Genomic DNA, 17595 nt, shown 5'->3' with positions numbered 1-17595 from the left:
ATCAACTGTCTAATTACATGTTTTAATGGTAAACTCCAGTCTATTTTTTACCCCACTCCCCTTCCCCCTCTTTCTCTCTGTCTTTGCACTACTCTCTCAGAAGGCACCTATTGGCTCTTTTCTTCCCCACAAGAAGCTAGGCTTTTGGGAAACAAAATGTAGAGATCTACAGACCATCTCAGTCCTTCACCTTGCCATGCCGTCTTCAGCTAACTTCTTGAAGTAGAGGAGGGAAAACATAAGAACAAACACATGTTATTCTCTCACTAAGTCATTCTACCTCCATAACCTGCCTCTTCCCAGCTGGACTCTGGGTCCCCCTATTGGAGTTCCAGAATAGCACTCATGGGTAGTCTGTCCAGCAGCCCCTGCTTCCACTCTCCAAAGGAGAAGGTGTGCAAACCTCCCCCCTGGCCTCAGCCTTGGAGCTTCTGGGTTTAGAGCTGCAGGGACCGCCAATGAGAATAAGTGGGAGGATTCTGAGTCCACAGACCCTCTCTCCCCTTCCACTGGCAGCAGAACAGAAGAGACTTCATGGCTCTAAAGATGTAGAAGAGGCTTTCCAGCAGGGCAGTAACAGAAACAAGTACATTTTTATTTTATTCCCTGAGAGGAAAGGAGCCAAGTGTTTAAAGGGGGAAGGAAAAATGCTGTAAAGTAACAGGTCTGCTGCTCCTTGGGGCCCAGCACCCTGGCATCTTGGTTCTCCAAAGCCCTTCCTTCCCATCGCCTGCCTGGGAATGAACGCTGCTCCTGATGCGCCCTTGGCTGTGCGTGGGCCTCTCAGGCTAGGCTGCCAGGGCTCCTTGGCTGAGTCGGGGAAGCTGTGAGCTGCTGGGAGAGGAGAGGTGGGGAGGTCTCCCCATGGCAGGGTTGAAAGGGCTGTCTATCTGGCACTGTGGCCAAGGGCCACTCCAGAGCTGGGCAGCCACCCTGTGGGTCCAGTTCCTGATGGCCTGTCTCGGGATGGAGTGTCATCAGGAAAGCCCTCTGGCCTGGGTCCCTGCTTCTGCTTCCTTTCTTGGCTTTCACCCACCTGGGGGTCTGGCTCCCCTCCATTCATCCTCCCCCTCACCACTCTCCCAGAGCATGAGTCCACTTTTAGGGGCGCGGGGTAGGGTCCGACCACTTTTGGGCTGGCACCAAGTCAAGCCCAGCCAGCGTTGGCTTCTGTGGTGAAAGCTGGTTTGTCTGGGCTGCTCCCGGGCCCTTCTTGGAGCGGGGCCCAGAGGGCCACCTTGCCAAGACCAACTGTGGCTGCCGGGTGGAATGTGGTGGAGCGGCTGCTGAGCAGGCCCAAACCTGGCAGACCTGTCAATGGTGTCCCCGCTGCGGTTTCCACAGCACGGGGTCCTACAGGGTCCCCGGGGTCAAGCCAGGCCAGGAGCAGGTACCGAGAGACCACTGGACATCGCTCTGCTCCTGTTGAGTAAGGCTAAAGCATCACCTCTTGATCGCACCTGAAAATCAAACCCCCCTAATCAAGCCTCAAAGCTCAAAGAATTCCTCCAAACCCCTTCCTTGGGGTGTGTGTGTGTGTGTGAGCAGTTCAGTAGCAGAGGGAGGTGTGTGTGTGCACATGCACGTGTGGGGTTGGGGGAGGGGGGTGGGGGGCTGCCAAAGCAGAAGAAAGAGCCCCAGCAAGGTTTCTTCTTCCCTCAGGAGTGCAGTATGAGGGGACTCCATTGCCATTAGCTCCCCCATTTCTTCGGCACTTGCCATAATCCCATTCCATTAGCTGGGATTCCTTGAATGCAGGACCTGAAATGGGAATTCGTGTGCTCTCTGGAAGAAAAGGGGTGAGAGAGGCAGGGTAAGGCAGGGGAAAGAGCGAAGCAAGAATGTGCTCTCAGCCCTAGCTGGTTTGGCTCAGTGGTTGGAGCGTCAGCCCGTGGACTGCAGGGTCCCAGGTTTGATTCCCATCAAAAGCACGTACCTCGGTTGCAGGCTCAATCCCTGGCCCTGGTTAAGGCATGTGTGGGAAGCAACCAACCCATGTGTCTCTGTGTCTCCCTCCCTTCACTCTCTCTAGAAATCAATGGAGAAAATACCATCAAGTGAGGATTAACAAAACAAAACAAAAATGTGCTCTCAGCAGGAATCCAGCATGATTCCCTATCCCCGACCTCACCAGGGTCTGGAGCGTGAAGGGCACCACAGTTGGACCTTCTTTGTGGCAAGGAAATGGCTGTCACACCCCTGTTCCAGTCCTGGGCCGCAGACTGCCGCAGTGGGGTGGAGCATACAACCTCTGGGTCAAGCAGCTCCCATTTGGCCAACAGTAGTCCTTGGGCGAAGGGGGCAGTTGTGAGCTGTTAGCAGTCAACTCTCCACAGTTAGGGGATGGGTGCACTGGCTGGCAAGGACGATCTGGGTGGGACACCGCGGGCCTCCAGTATACCCATCTACCTCGTACCTCCAAGAGCAGGGGCTAGGCCTTTTTTATGACATCACAATCTCTTGGGTGGCAAAGACTCCCCTTCTGTATATTCCACTACCATTTTGGGGAGTGTCCTGGGCCATTCACATACCAAGGGCAGGAAGCCGCCCAGGGAGCTGAGATGAGGTTCAGCAGAACTCTGCAGCAGAGGTGGATACACATAGCCAGGGGAACAGTTGGCTCAATAGTGGTCACTGGTGGAAGGGCAATGGGTGGTGTCTACATTGGCTCTGCCGACCTGGGGCTCTGCAGCCATTGCCACAGACGCCTCTGAAAGCTGACCCAGCCTCTTTTTCTTGTCCTTTTCCTCCTCCTCAACCCCACTATACAAGTTGGGCCCCATTTCCCTTCTCTTCTACCTCCCAGATCAGGTGACCCTCAGCCAGTTCCCTAGGTAGGGGGGAGGGTAGCAGTCTTGCTGTTCCTCTAGTCTCTTTCCAAGATATTATCTTGGCATCAACTCCTGCTTCCCTCTGGCTTTCCCTTTTGATACTCAAAAGCCAATTTCCAAAGCAAAACAAAAAATACTGAGCCTGCTCTGTTTCTCCCTCTGAATTTCTGGGGCAGCCATCCTAATTCTACTTTGGGCAATGTGAACACTACTGACTGTCTAGAGCAGCAGTTCTCAACCTGTGGGTCGCAACCCCTTTGGGGGGTCGAACAACCCTTTCACAGGGGTTGCCTAATACCATCGGAAAACACATATATAATTACATATTGTTTTTGTGATTAATCACTATGCTTTAATTATGTTCAATTTGTAACAGTGAAAATACATCCTGCATATCATATTTACATTACGATTCATAACAGTAGCAAAATTACAGTTATGAAGTAGCAACGAAAATAATTTTATGGTTGGGGGTCACCACAACATGAGGAAGTGCATTAAAAGGTCGTGGAATTAGGAAGGTTGAGAACCACTGGTCTAGAGGGAAGAGCACAGAAATGAGAAAAGACAGGAGGAGGGAAGTTCAAGGGGAGGTGATATAGTGTCCAGAGAGTAAAAATAGCAGTGGGCTGTGGGAGGGTCAGCTCTGGGAAGGGAGCACTCAGCAGGAAGCTCCTGGGAGGGAGCATTAGGAAAAAATAAAGAATGGGCAGAAAGCACTTTATGCACCAAAAACAACAAACAAAAACAAACCAACAGAAGAGCAGTAGAGACTTCCACTCTGAAAGAATGGGGTAGTTGTGCATCTCTATTCCTCCGCTAAGTATAACTTAAAACCCTGGACATTATATATAGTAAAGCAAACGTAAAAAAGACTCTCAAAGGTGGAAAAAGAAGAAAGATTATCTGGGGACCTCGGTACTGAGGAAAGACTCAACAGTGCGTGCCGCAGCCTTTTGCAGCAAGGGTTCAGGAATCTGGAGAAGGGGCCGTGCATAAATTGATACACTAGACAAGAAATATAAATTTAGAAGGCATGGGGAACCAGGCAGAGGCTTCACTCTAGTGATGAAGCTCGCTGAATCTCCAGACCCATATTCTTTTTATTTACTGGAATACACATTTGCCCTTTAAGAATGCAAACAGGCATATCAAAGGTAAGGTTTGGTAAACAGTAAAACATTATCAGGTTAGGGCAATGGTCGGCAAACCACGGCTCGCGAGCCACATGCAGCTCTTTGGCCCCTTGAGTGTGGCTCTTCCACAAATACCACGTGCGGGCGCGCACGTATAGTGCGACTGAAACTTCGTGGCCCATGCGCAGAAGTCAGTATTTTGTGGAAGAGCCACACTCAAGGGGCCAAAGAGCCGCATGTGGCTCACGAGCCATAGTTTGCCGACCACTGGTAGGGGATCGCCTTCAGCATAGCCTTTAGCCCTTGCTAAAAGCCCAAGGTCCATCAGCCTTCTGAAGACTTCTTGCATAATTATGACCTACTGGTCTTAGCCTCCAGCAAGTGAGTTCTTTGGGTTTTCTTTTTGCCTCATAATTCCTAGATTTGGAACTGTAGAGGCCAGAAATTCAGAAATGCAAGTGTTACGCAAGCAACAACAACAAAAAGCACCGCCCCCAAATGTGCCCTTTCCAGACAAGGGACCAAGAAAGGGACAACTCAGGAAGGCAGAAGCTTTGAGACAGAATGTTCCTACTCTGGCCAAACCTCTGAGCTAACTAATTAATGCAAAAATATAGGAACAGACAAGTTTTCGTGTTTGCCTAAAGTTGGGATGGGAGGGGAGACTGAATTCAAAATTCTTAGAAAATTTTCATGTAGTACACCCACACCAACAAAGGCCCAGTGAGGAGCCTCAACTTTTACCCCTCCAGGCAGCAGTGGTACCCCAACACCCGCTCCAGAGTGATGTTCGAGAAGACCAGTGGAAAGCTGAGACTTTCATCCCCACCAGCTGGAAATGAGATTTCCCCACCCCACCCACCTGTTCTCACTGGCTCCTCCGTGAAAACCATGTGAGGAAGCTGGATTTCCACCCCACTCAGCAATAACAAGGTGACTCTTGCCCTGCATGCTGCAATAGTATCACAGCAAACCTAATAGAGTCAGGACTTTCACCGCGGCCCAGAGGTGAATTGCTATCCCCAACCCACGGAATCAGTGGAGATCACACGTGGAGCCAGACCTCCCACCGCTGCCCATCAGCAAAAAGGAACCCCCCCCCCCACATGCAGCCCCTCCACCCCGGTCCCACCAAAAGCCAAATTTCAAGGGCGTTTTAGAGTGGACTAAGTGTCTTTGTGGGCGTTTTGGACAGGATCACATGTCCTACAAGGAAAAAGGCAAATAACTTCAAAGTTCTAAGAAGCCAGTGGAGTAGGGGCGCTATACTGGATGCGCTCCCCTAATTCTTTCTGCACACAGATTTTTAGTGAGTGACAATTTGACATTAAATCGTGAGCCTGTGGCCTTTATTTCCTCCACACTGCTTTCACACACTTGGGGGCATTTATCTTGAGATTTATCTGTCGCTGGCTGAAACCATCTTTGTCTTTCTTTCCATGGACATCAAATAGCTTTCATCCCAAGCATATGCTAGTACATACGGTCTCTGTACAAATTAGAAAGAGATGTCTCTTCCTCAAGTGTTATGTATTTCTTAACAATAATAATTAGGACAGACATATCGAAGCACTTGGTCCCCCCAAAGCTGAAAGACTTAGTGACCTTGCTAAACTTGCTTATTAGTTCTGGACCAGTGATGGCGAACCTATGACATGCCTGTCAGAGGTGACACACGAACTCATTTTTTTGGTTGATTTTTCTTTGTTAAATGGCATTTAAATATATAAAATAAATATCAAAAATATAAGTCTTTGTTTTACTATGGTTGCAAATATCAAAAAATTTCTATATGTGACATGGCACCAGAGTTAAGTTAGGGTTTTTCAAAATGCTGACATGCTGAGCTCAAAAGTTTCGCCATCACTGTTCTAGACACTTTTTAAAAAATGGATTCTGTAGGATTTTCTGCATAGATGATTATGTCATCTGTGAATAGGGAGAGTTTTATTGATTCCTTAACAATATTAAGCCTTTTATTTCTTTTTCTTGCCTTATTAAACTTGCTAGGACTTCCAGTATTGCATTAAATGTAAATTTGGCTATTGTGAGTAATGCTTCTATGAACGTTGGTATACAAGTGTCTGTTTGAATTCTTGCTTAAAATTTTTGGGGTATATCTGATATACCTAGGGGTAAAATTGCTGGGTCATTTGTTAATTCTACATCTAACATTTGAGGAATCGCTAAAATCTTTTCAACAGCAACTGTAACATTTTATATTCTCACTAGCAACACGCAAGGGTTCCAATTTCTCCACGTTATTACCAACACTTATTTTCCATTTTATTGGTAATAGCCATTGTAACGGATGTGAAATGCTCTCTCATTGTGGTTATGATGTGCTTTTCGCTAATGACTAATGATGTTGAGCATCTTCTCGTGTACTTATTGGCCATTTGTATATCTCCTTTGAAGAAATGTGTTCAAGTCCTTTGCCCATTTTTTAATTGGTTTGTTTTGTTGTTGTTGAGTTGTAGGTGTTTTTATATATTTTGAATACTTAAATTTTTATAAATATTTTCTCCCATTCTCTGTATTCTCTTTTCACTCTCCTGTAGTACTTTTACTCTCTTATAGTATTCTATGATGCACAAAAGTTTTTTTAATTTTGATGAAGTCTAATGTATCTATTTTTCTTTTGTTGCCTGTGCTTTTGGTGTTATATCCAAGAAGTTATCAAAAACTATAAAATTCCTAGAAGAAAACAGGAATCCCCTTAAGTTTTGACTTTTGATCCATTTTTTAAAAAATATGTTTTCATTGTTTTTTTGTTTTTGTTTTTTTGAGAGAGAGAGAGAGAGAGAGGAAGGGAGATTAAGAGAGAGAAACATCAATGAGAGAACCATGGATCGGCTGCCTCTTGCATGCCCTCTACTGGGGATCAAGCCCACAACCCAGGGATGTGCCCTGACCAGGGATCAAACTAGTGACCTTTTGGTGCATGGGATGACGGTCAACCAACTGAGCCACACTGGCTGGACTGACTGATTTTTGAGCTAATTTTTGTATAAGGGTCCAATTTCATTTTTTTGCATGTGCATACTAGCCAACTTTACGATGTGTCATAAAGCTACAGTCATAAAGACAGTGTGGTATTGGTGAAAGGATAGATACATACCAATGCAACAGACTATAAATTCCAGAAATAAACCCACACGAATGGCATTCCAACGCAGAAAGAACAGTTTTTCAACAAAAGGTGTTGGGAAAACTGGACCTTCATACGCAAAAACAAGAAACCTTGACTTACATCTCACATGTATAAACACTAACTCAAAAGGGATTCTACATGTAATATGTAAAATTCTCAGAAGAGAACATAGGAAAAATCTTCATGATTTATGGTTAATCAAAGATTTCTCAAATAGGACACAAAAAAATATCTACAAAATAAAAAATAACAAATTGAACTTTATCAAAATTTAAAACTTCTGCTCTGCAAAGAACACTATTAAGAGAATAAAAAGACAAGCCACTTATTGGGAGAAAATATTTGCAAATCACATATCAGACAAAGGACATGTATCCAACTCTCAAAACTCAAAAATAAGAAAACATCTACCCAATTTGTCTAATGGACAAAAGAACTCTCTGTTTTGTCCCCTGTACATGACATGTCACTTCACTCCCTTGCTGCTGTCAGGGTTCTCTCTGTCTTTGGCTTTTGACAATTCTATGTCTAGATATAGATTTCTTTGAGTTTATCTTGCTAAGAGTTCATTGAATTAATGCAAAAATATAGGACCAGACAAGTGATTCATGTTCGCCTAGACTTGGAATGAGGGGAATCTGAATACAAAGGAATAGCACAAGGGAACTCTTTATGTCTGCGCCTACGAATCTATACGTGTGACTCCCTGAAATGTTCATCAAAAAACTGGGTTTTAGCCGGAGCCAGTTTGGCTCAGTGGATAGAGCCTCGGCCTGCGGACCAAAGAGTCCTGGGTTTGATTCTGGTCAAGGGCACATACCCTGGTGGCAGGCTCTTCCCACGCCCGGACCCTGGTCATGGCTCCTGGAGGAGGCAACCAATTGATGTGTTTCTCTCACATCAATGTTTCTTTCTTTTTCCCTCTCTCTTCTACTCTCCCTAACAATCAATGGAAAAATATCGTTGGGTGAGGATTAACAACAAAAAAACCACACTAGATTTTAGCCCTGCCTGGTAATCTCAGTGGTTAGAGCATTGGCCTGTGTACCAAAGCTCCTGGTGGTCCTGGGACCACTGGTGGTTCGTGAGGTCCGAAAGGTTGGCGACTGCTGCACCAAAGGGTCGTTGGTTCGATCCCCAGCCCCAGGGTGAGTGTGGGAGACAATCAATTGATCTCTTTCTATCTCTCTCTCTTCCTTCTACTCTCTCTAAAAAGCAATGGAAAAAATATCCTCAGGTGGAAAAGTATATCGCTAGTGCTCCGGAAACCCCCATGTCCTCCTCCCTGATTGTCATCCTATGGCTCCCCCAGAATCAATCACTATCCTGAATTTTATTATAATTATGTTCTTGATTTTCTTTATCAATTTATCACTCATACATCCATAAACAACATAAATCAGTTTTCCTTTTGTGTTTTGCTTATTTCCCTCAAAAATGTTTTTGTGAGTCATCCATGTTGTGTGTTTATAGTGATTATTTTCATTCCTGTATACAATTCCATTACATACATGTACTATATTTTATTCTACATTCTATTTTTAAAAAATATATTTTTTATTGATTATAGAGAGGAAGGGAGAGGGAGAGAGAGATAGAAACATCAATGATGAGAGAGAATCATTGATTAGTTGTCTCCTGCATGCCCCACACTGGAGACCGACCCTGCAACCCAGGCATGTGCCCTGACCAGGAATCAAACCGTGACCTCCTGGCTCATGTGTCAACGCTCAACCATTGAGCCATGTCGGCTGGGCTACATCCTCCTCTTGATAGACATTTGGGCTGATTCCAATTTGGGTCTATTACAGATAAGGCTGCTATAGGCATTTATATAGATGTACCTTTTTGCACATGGAAGAGTTTCTCTATAACATACATTGTACACAGGGACATCTGTGCCTTCAGTTTTACTAGATTATGCTGAAGGGTTCTTCATCTTGTCTATAAGTCAAGAGAACTGCAAAGGCAAACGCCTCTAATGACACATGGTGCGGGCACAATTGTTGGGAGTGTATTTGAGGGAACTTTCAGGCAAAGCGTTGGGAGAATGCATATATTGCCCCAAAGTCCCTTTATCCAAAAGGTGGGTTGCTAAGCCAGACAGGGCTGATCTCACTGTTAAAAGAGCTCCAGGAGGAGGGCCCCACTCCCATTAACTTTACATAGTTATGAGGAAGGAGGGATCTGGGAATCTCTTGGCAGCTATGCAGCTTTCTGGCCAGGGACATGTCTTGCTAGAACTGGGGAAAATCCAAAGCCTGAACATCAGCTGGGGGAGTTCACATGCCATTTCAGTTTTGCTGAACTAGTTGATTCTAGGCTACCCAAGGGACAATCCTGGGTGTGTTCAGTTATTATATAATGATGTCCTTTTCTGTCTCTGGTAATTGTCTTTGTCCTGAAGTCAACTTTATCTGATATTAAGATAGTCACTCCTGCTTTCCTTTGATTGTTTGCATGATACATCTTTTTTCATTCTCTTCCTTTCAGATGCCTTTAGATGTTTATATTTGAAGTGAGTTTCTTGCAATATACAGTCAGGCCGTGTCTTTTAATCCACTCTGCCAATAAGCTGTGCACTTACGTGTATTTTCATTATGTATATTAAACTCCGATGAATAAAAACAAAATTTTTTTCAGTTGATGCTGTATAAGAGGAGTTGGAGGTGGGGGGTGGGGGCGGTAGGGGAGGAACAGGGAGCAGGGAGATGAGGCACTATATCCCTGTGGTGATCTCAGATTGAAAATGTGAGAGGCAGAGACAGAGAGACCTCAGGGAACAGAGAGTACAACAGCCCAGCACTAGGCAGAGCTTACATAACAAAAGGCTACATGGCTGTCTTCGCACCATGTTACCTGCTAGTATTTGCCCCATTCCTGCCCTTGCAAGCTCTCCTCGAAATTGCAGGGGTGCAGGGAGCCTGGAAAATACATTTTGTGAGCCTCCTTGTAAGCTGGGTTACGGTTATATTTGCCAGTGGACTTCAGAGGTTGGAGATTAGAAAGTGGGAGGAAGAACTTCTTCTGCTCGTAGCTGTAGCCAAGGCAGGTGACCACAGTGATGATAGGTGGCCCCAGGTCATTGGCACCGGAGCACCAACATCAGCAAAGCACAGGCTTACAGACGCCAGAACATGTGTCCTCAGCTTCCTGAATTCTAGGGGAAATTCCCTTCCCCTCTTTTTTTTCCATTCAATTCTTCCAACCCCTTGATATCCAATTTCCAGCACTACATTTTCCTCTGCTTCAAATACCTAGAGTGGGTTGTTTTCCTGGCCAAACACAGGCTGACACACAACTTCCCCTTCAGTCTGAAACTAATCAAATCCTACCATTTGTACCACCACTTTCCAAAAATGGCTGGTGAAGGAAATTCAAATGCTCAGCTGTTCTATCCTTGGAGGTGTCCCTGTCCATATCTCCACACTTGGCCCACCTCTCATCTAAACTCCTAGAACCATCACCTTTATCGCAACCTTGACTGTTTGAGTCCCCGGTGATCTGCAGTGCTGTATTTCACGTGTACTAGTATGTGACTCCCCTATCTGTGCTCCCGCAGCAACCAGCCTCTACCTCGGCACACCTCACACTGTACTGAACAACCCCATCCTTGACTGGGAGCCCCAGGTTTGGGGAGTGGGGAGGGGCACTGTCTAGCCTGGACTGCTTGCATACTTGGCACTGAGAAGGTGCTTCCAGAATGTTCCACAGCTCTGTATGGCACCAGCTGCAGAAGTTGATGGGTTGGTGAGTTTCCCTGCCAAACCCTAAGTTTAAAAAAAAAGGAACCCAGGTGGGGTCCTTTTTTTACTCTATTTTTCCAGAAATCAACTGATGAGAGTACTCAAGTGTGTGCAGGATAGGATAGGGTAGGACGGAGAGCTGAGGCCTGGCCCAGGCAGAGGATCTGGGACACAGAGTTCACAGAAAGACTGGCTGAGGGGCCACATAGCTTTAATGAGCCCGAGCACCTTTTCCCCACTTTGTCCCTCCCTCCCCACTCTTCGTCCCCCCCTCCTTCAGTTCTGGACAGGTCCAGCCTGCCCAAGGCTCTGCAGCTGACCGGAAGTGCTAATCCTTCTGTCCCCTCAGCCTCTCCAGTCGCCTCCGGAGGTCTGGGGGCACCTTAGCCCCAGCTGCCAGCAGCTCTCGCAGTCTCTGCTTGGGAGTCTTGGTGAGGTGGAAATTGCAGGGGACAGGGCCCTCTTCAAAGGTGACCCGGCAGCTCCGTGTCACTGAGTGGTAACCTTCAGCACTGGCCGTCACCATATAGTCCCCTGGGGTCAGCAGGCGCCAGTAATCTCCGCCCCACGCTGAGAGGAGTGAAAAGCAAGATCAGGGTCCAGTGATCCTCAGCCTCTGACCCAGCCCAAAGCCCTCCCACGCCTCCACCATACCCTCCCCGCCACACACACACCCGTGGTTACATCATGGTTGATCCCATCCACGGCGATGACAGCATCAGCAATCCCGAGCTCCGTGTCCTTGTCCCGCACAAATCCTGCAATGCCCATGCGCACCTGTGTGGGGAAAGCTTATCAAACCCTTTCCCTTCTGCATGAGACTGTGACCTTCAGTTCATTTTTCCGGCTGTTTCCCTGCAAACTTGATAAAGCTGGTATGTCTATGTTCCTAGGTGGCAGACTCTGATAAAAACATCTCCTGTTGATAAATTACACCGGGACTGGGAGAACTATAACTCCCTGGTAGGAAGGAGCATCAACGGGCTTCCCCAAGTTCAATGACCCTGGTTATGAACTTGTCATTTTGGAACCCTTGGAAGCTATCATCCTTATGGAGTCATTGCAAGGGACACAAGTTCCTGTGGAATCTGAAGCGTCTACACCACGGCACTTCCTGTCCTGGCCTAATGGGAGTCATTTCTGAGAACAGCTCGGGAGCACGCTGTGGACCACAGCCCAGACTGCTGTGGGGTCCACTCCTACAGGCAAACAGTGTCTGACGCCGCCTCGCTGGCAAACTGTGCTTCCTGTCCTATAGCCCCCCACGCCAACCAGCTGGCCCGTGGCATCTTGTGAGTCAGAATGGGGGCTGCGGAACCTTGGATGGGTGACCCCGGGGTGGGAGCTGCAACCTGAATGGAGAGCAGGTCAGCCGGGAGTGACGGGCTGGCTGGGGGTGAGGATTCGGGTCCCACCTGTTCCAGGTAGGTGAGCAGGGCCTCTTTGTTGTTCTCCCACTCCTGGGGCAGTTCATTCTCGTGCGGGAACTTGTCACAGGACAGTTCCACAGTGATCTCAAAGCAGTTGGTGTGTAGGTAACTGAAGTCATTCATGCCTAGAGGAACCACAGACACTGGAGCCCAAGGCGGCAGGCAGCCTGCCCTCCTGGTACCCTCCTCTGCGCGACACTCCCCAGTGGGAAGTGACACCAGCATTGTGTGTGACAGCAGATTCTGATTGGGGTACGATTATGGGACGGGTAACGCCACCCTCGGGCACATACTCCCAGGGACCGTGTGCCAGTCAGCCCCGTTGATGATGTTGCCATGTAAGGAGAAGTCCTGGTTGTGGCACGGTCGGCGATCCGGTTCCTGCATGGCCCAGTTGGTGCCAGCATAGACGGTGCTGAGCCAGCGAAACACAGGATCATCCGGGGTGGGTGTGAGTTCGCGGGCAGCCCATGGGGTCCGAGTCATGTCAAATGGGTAGGACACCACGAGCTCGCCCCCGTGGAGGTTGGCACTCAGCACAAAGGGGATCCGCACCATCCACTCGATCACCGCCCGAGTTTCAGGAGCCACCTGGACAGGGGCAGGTCAGGACAGGTGGGAGTCAGAGACAAGGGTCCCCAGGGTGGCCCTCCACCACTGCCCCCAGAATACTCACAGTGGCGTTAGGCAGGGTGTAATAAGTGGGCAAGGGCAGGTGGTGGTTGGGGACAGTGTCGGGCATCAACCCGTCGTCCTCTGCTTCCCACAGTGGTGTGTTGAGGTCAGCAAAATTATGGTTAAGGTCAATGCCCTGCTGGTTCCAGCGGCCCTCTGCCCAGCCCACCAGCTCCGAACCCTGCAGGAACGGGGGCTCGGTCAGCCACGCAGGCTCCAAGCACCAGGGGAGAGGGAGCAGGGTGGCCCTCGGCCCAGGTGGCTTACCCGGCGGAAGGCAGTCTCGTAGCCGTCAGGGTTCATGGAGGGCAGCAGGTGAATGCGTGTCTCTTTGAGCAGCCGGGTCACCCGTGGGTTCCCTCGCAGGAACTCACGGCACAGGAACTGCATCAGGAGCAGGAGCAGCTCCCGCCCCAGCGCCTCATTTCCGTGCATGCCAGCCACATAGCGCACCTCAGGCTCTCCTGGGAACACACAGGGGCTCACGGCCGGCTCGTGCCCAGAGCCCTACCGGCGCCTACCTCTCCCACCCCACCTGCCAGTACCCAGCTCGTGCTCCCCAGGATGGTCCGACATTTCCATCACATACAGCTTCAGACCCTGGTAGCTCTTCCCAATGCTGTAGACGCGGGTGATGTTGGGGCATTGCTCATTCACCTGCTTCATCAGCTGGGGGGAGGGGGGGGGTAAAGTGTGATGTGTGAGACCCAGGAGTCAGACCCCATGTGGCCATGGAAGAACTTAAAAAAGCCAGTGACAAATGGGGACCCCATGGCACAGCACAGGTGGGGAGCAGCAGAAGTGAAGAAAGGCTCAGACAGGGAAAGGGCCGTAACAAGGGAATTTGGAGCAGAGTTTACGAGTCAACAGGAAAGAAAGGTGAGACGGCGAGGGTGGGAGAGGGGACATGAGGGTAGTCACAGCAGGCTATGCTCTGGTGAGAAGGGGACCTGAGGCAGGCAGCTCCTCCCTCCTGGTCACAGGGGTTAAGTCTGACCTTCCTCATGGCCTTGTAATTATGATGCCGGAAATCCAGAGGGTCAGAGGATGCCAGTGCAGGGGTCTCAGGGAATGGATCGCTAGGATCTGGTGAAGGGCAAGTTCATGGTTAAAGGTAAGTTCCCAGTGAAGGGTGCATCCTGCCCACCCAGCCCCTGTCCGACTGCCCACCTGAAACCGGGCAGGCCAGGATCTCAGCCCGGAGGCAAGATGCGCCTCCCTGGAGCCAGGTCCGGGGCAGCAGGCGGATGAAGCGGGCCACCTGGGGCTCGGGCAGGAGGTTCAGCACTGGCGACTCTGGGTCCGAATTGGCAGGAAATACCTGGGGGTGTCAGGTACTTTGATGGGGCTGCTCGGACCCCAGCAACCCGGCCCAGGACCCAAACTCCCTATCAGGCCCACCCTGGTGGAGTCGGGTAAAAATTTGCACTTGGCATCCTGCCAAAGGGCAGCCCTGGGCAGCCATGCTTTCTGGCTGGCTCACAGCTCATTAGACAAATATGGCCACGTGACTCAGAGGCAGCCAAACCTAAAACCAGCCAGGACCCCACACGATAGACCAACGTATAAAAGAGCCCATGAGATGGGGAGGTGAGAGGTGATGCAAGAACCAGAGATCCATCACCTCAAGGGGTGTTCCAGCAGGAAGCCATGGCATGAAGTGGCACCCACCCCATTGGAAGAAGTATTTGGGGAGAATACGGGCATGTTCCAAAGCAGCCTGGCTCCTGAGATTGCCTGCTTGGTGCCACTCATCCTGAACCCAGTGGGAATCTGTTCCTTGTCCCCAGGCCAGCCCCACACCAGCCCAGCACCCTAAAATGGGCTGGGTGCCCAACCCTCAGCTCAGAGGGCCCAAGCCACATGGCACTACGCACCGCATCCATGCCAGTGCTGCGGTTCCTACTCCCCCACCAGGTCCGACTGTCATTGCTGAACTGGACCTTGTATGAGGTGACCCAGTCGTACCTGGCGGGAGGGGTGGGGAGAGATCATCGGTGGCCCTTAGGACTCCCGCCCAGCCCATGAATCCCTGGCCTGGGGCTAGCCCACCTCACCTCCAGATAGAGTTCCTGCCCTGGGTGATAATGCCTGAGAAGCGGACAGGGTGCCTAGCGTCCACCCGAAGCCACGGCTCAGCATCCTGCTCCTCAGCACACCAGGCCCCATCATACAGATCGCCATCCTCTAGGCCTGACTGTGGGCATAGAAAATGGTGATCAGGCCCAGGTGGGCAGGGTGGGGTGGACTAGAATTGAGGGGGAGGGCAGGAAAGAAGGGTCGAGGGGTTGCCTTGCTCTGAGCAAGGTGCTGACCTGAATATTGAGCCGTCCTCGGTGTGGTCCAAGACCAACAGACTGGCTGCTGGATGCCTCAAGCTGGTTATCTGAAACTCGAAGGGACTCCAGGCCCAAAGGTGGACAGCCTGGGGGCAGGGACAGAGCAGTGGCACAGGACGAGAGAGAGATGTTCATGGCATGTGGGAAGCTGGGTCTAAGCTGGCGCAGCTAGGGGCAGGCCTATGTTGGTGAGGTCGTTTACGTTAGTGCCTAGGTGCCCCAGGGGCTGCAAATCTGGGCAGGACCCCTGGAGGGACAGTACCTGGTTCTTGCGCCTCAGGAAGATCAATGGTCCCTGCAGGGCTAGTGGTCACGGGAGGCCTGGCAGTCACCAGGGGACTGGGGCTACTTAGCTTCTTTCGTTTCTTCACAATGACCTTTTTCTTCTTGATGACGCGAATCCGGACGTGCTGTCGTGAGGCCCCTGGGGACCAAGGAGAACAGCACGCGGGAAGGGAAGAATGGCATGAATTCCAGGTGGAGAGGGCTGCCATCCCAAGAAGCCCGCACGCCACAGCAGGTTCCACCACAGGCATCACGGAGCTGAGCACGGACTGAAAGGCCTGCACAGTCTGACCCCAGCCTGCCTCTCCAGCCGCTCCCTTGGCTCCTTCTCCTTCCCGATGTGACCACATGCTTGGCCGGCCTCCTCTGACCCCCTCCCATGGGGAGCGACACCCAGCCACTAGGAACTATGCGGCAGCTCCAAAGAGCTGAGGGTGGTTCTTTACCTGTAGACCAGCGGTTCTCAACCTGGGGGTCGAACGACCCTTTCACAGGGGTCGCCTGAATACATCCTGCATATCAGATATTTACATGACGATTCATCACAGTAGCAAAATTACAGTTATGAAGTAGCAACGAAAATAATTTTATGGTTGGGGGTCCCCACAACATGAGGAACTGTATTAAAGGGTTGCGGGATTAGGAAAGTTGAGAAACAATGCTCTAGACCTTTGCACTGGCTGTCCCCTCCCCAGCATACCAGCCACCACCACCTCTGATTTTATTGCCTAATTCCCATCCTTCCTTCACATCTCAGATGCCCTTCGAGGAGCCCTCCTTAGCTCCAGACTCAGTCTCCAAAAGCCCCCGTGCCACCTCCATCACTGCATCTGCCCTCTGGGCGGCGATATTCTGTCCTCAAACCCATGCCTGCCTGGTGTTCAGGCCTCCCAGGGCTGGACCTGTGTCCCGCTTGCCCTTCAGCACAGGGCCTTACAGGGCAGGTGCCACTAGCTCCCCACGCACTCAAGCTCCACAGGGACCTCCAGGAAACGCCGTACATTTTAATGTCTGGTGCCCTGTGCCTTTGCACACGCAGTGTCCTTCTTGGCTGCCCGCCCCCCCCCCGCGCCCCCCCCCCCCACGCTTCAGCAAATCCTGATTCAGAGATGCCCACTCTTTGTGAGCAACGACCCAACTCCACATGCCTCCTCTGAGAAGCCCTCCTTGACTGCCATCCCCTTGCCTTTCTCCTCTATGCTCCCACATCTGGAGGTCAGGCGGCCTGCCTCTGCCCCTGCCCCATTCCTCCAGACAGCCTCAGCAGAGTTCTCGCCCCCGCAGTCTCTTGTTCCTTCCTTCTAGCTCCTGCCCCCCAACTCTCTCCTGCACACACAGTCCTGCTCTGAACCTTTTAGTGTCAGTGCCTTTGTCTGCACCTCTTTCCCCCCTCCTCCTGACTCTGGTCTCAGCTTCCTTATCTATGAAAAGGAAGGTCTGGGGCTGCAAGAGGCAGCATCCCACTGGCTCCGGTCCCAGGACTGCTGACTGGGTCTGGCCGGGAACTGGGGCTGCTGAGTCAGCATCTATTGCACCGGTCGGAAAGTGTGTGTGTGTGTGTGTGTGTGTGTGTGTGTGTGTGTGTGTGTGTGTGCGCGCGCGCGCTGGGGAAGGATCCTCGCCCGGAGGACCGGTGTGTGGGGACAACCGACCTGTGGGAGAGGCGAGCCCTGCGGGAGAGCCACGGTTCTTCTTCCCCGCGGGCGGCTGCGCCGGGCTGCTGGGTAGGGCTGAGGTAGAGATCGGGGCCTCAGTGGTCCTGGGTGGCGCAAGGCCCAGCACGGAGGCGCCGGGCGCCCCCAGACCCTGACGGACGGCAGGCGCGAAGGTGGCCACGGTGAGCAGGAGAGCCCACATGGCGAGGTCCAGAGGTGCGGAGGCGCTGGACCGCGGCGGTGGGTGGGTTGTCTTTTCCTGCCCGCTGCCCCAGAGCCCCCCGCCCCTTCCTGCGGCCGCCACACGCCCCCTGAGCCTCCGGCCCGCCCACAGCCCGCTCACT

General features: G+C 50.8%; 1 protein-coding gene across 1 annotated transcript; it reads right to left on the bottom strand.

Annotated features, from left to right (window-relative positions):
- Nucleotides 1-11116: 11116 nt before the first annotated feature.
- On the bottom strand, nucleotides 11117-17522 carry CPXM1 (carboxypeptidase X, M14 family member 1). The gene is made up of 14 exons (XM_059707556.1): nucleotides 17249-17522; nucleotides 15574-15735; nucleotides 15288-15397; nucleotides 15030-15169; nucleotides 14850-14940; nucleotides 14143-14293; nucleotides 13970-14058; nucleotides 13518-13641; nucleotides 13240-13436; nucleotides 12974-13153; nucleotides 12591-12888; nucleotides 12283-12422; nucleotides 11542-11644; nucleotides 11117-11437 (listed from the first exon to the last, which is right to left on the bottom strand). The coding sequence occupies exons 1-14, from the start codon at nucleotides 17451-17453 to the stop codon at nucleotides 11196-11198; spliced, it is 2232 nt and encodes a 743-aa protein (XP_059563539.1). The 5' UTR covers nucleotides 17454-17522; the 3' UTR covers nucleotides 11117-11195.
- Nucleotides 17523-17595: the final 73 nt, after the last annotated feature.

The sequence above is a fragment of the Myotis daubentonii genome, chromosome 8 (assembly GCF_963259705.1).
Source record: "Myotis daubentonii chromosome 8, mMyoDau2.1, whole genome shotgun sequence".
NCBI lineage: Eukaryota > Metazoa > Chordata > Mammalia > Chiroptera > Vespertilionidae > Myotis > Myotis daubentonii.
This window is presented reverse-complemented; position numbering and strand designations above follow the sequence as displayed.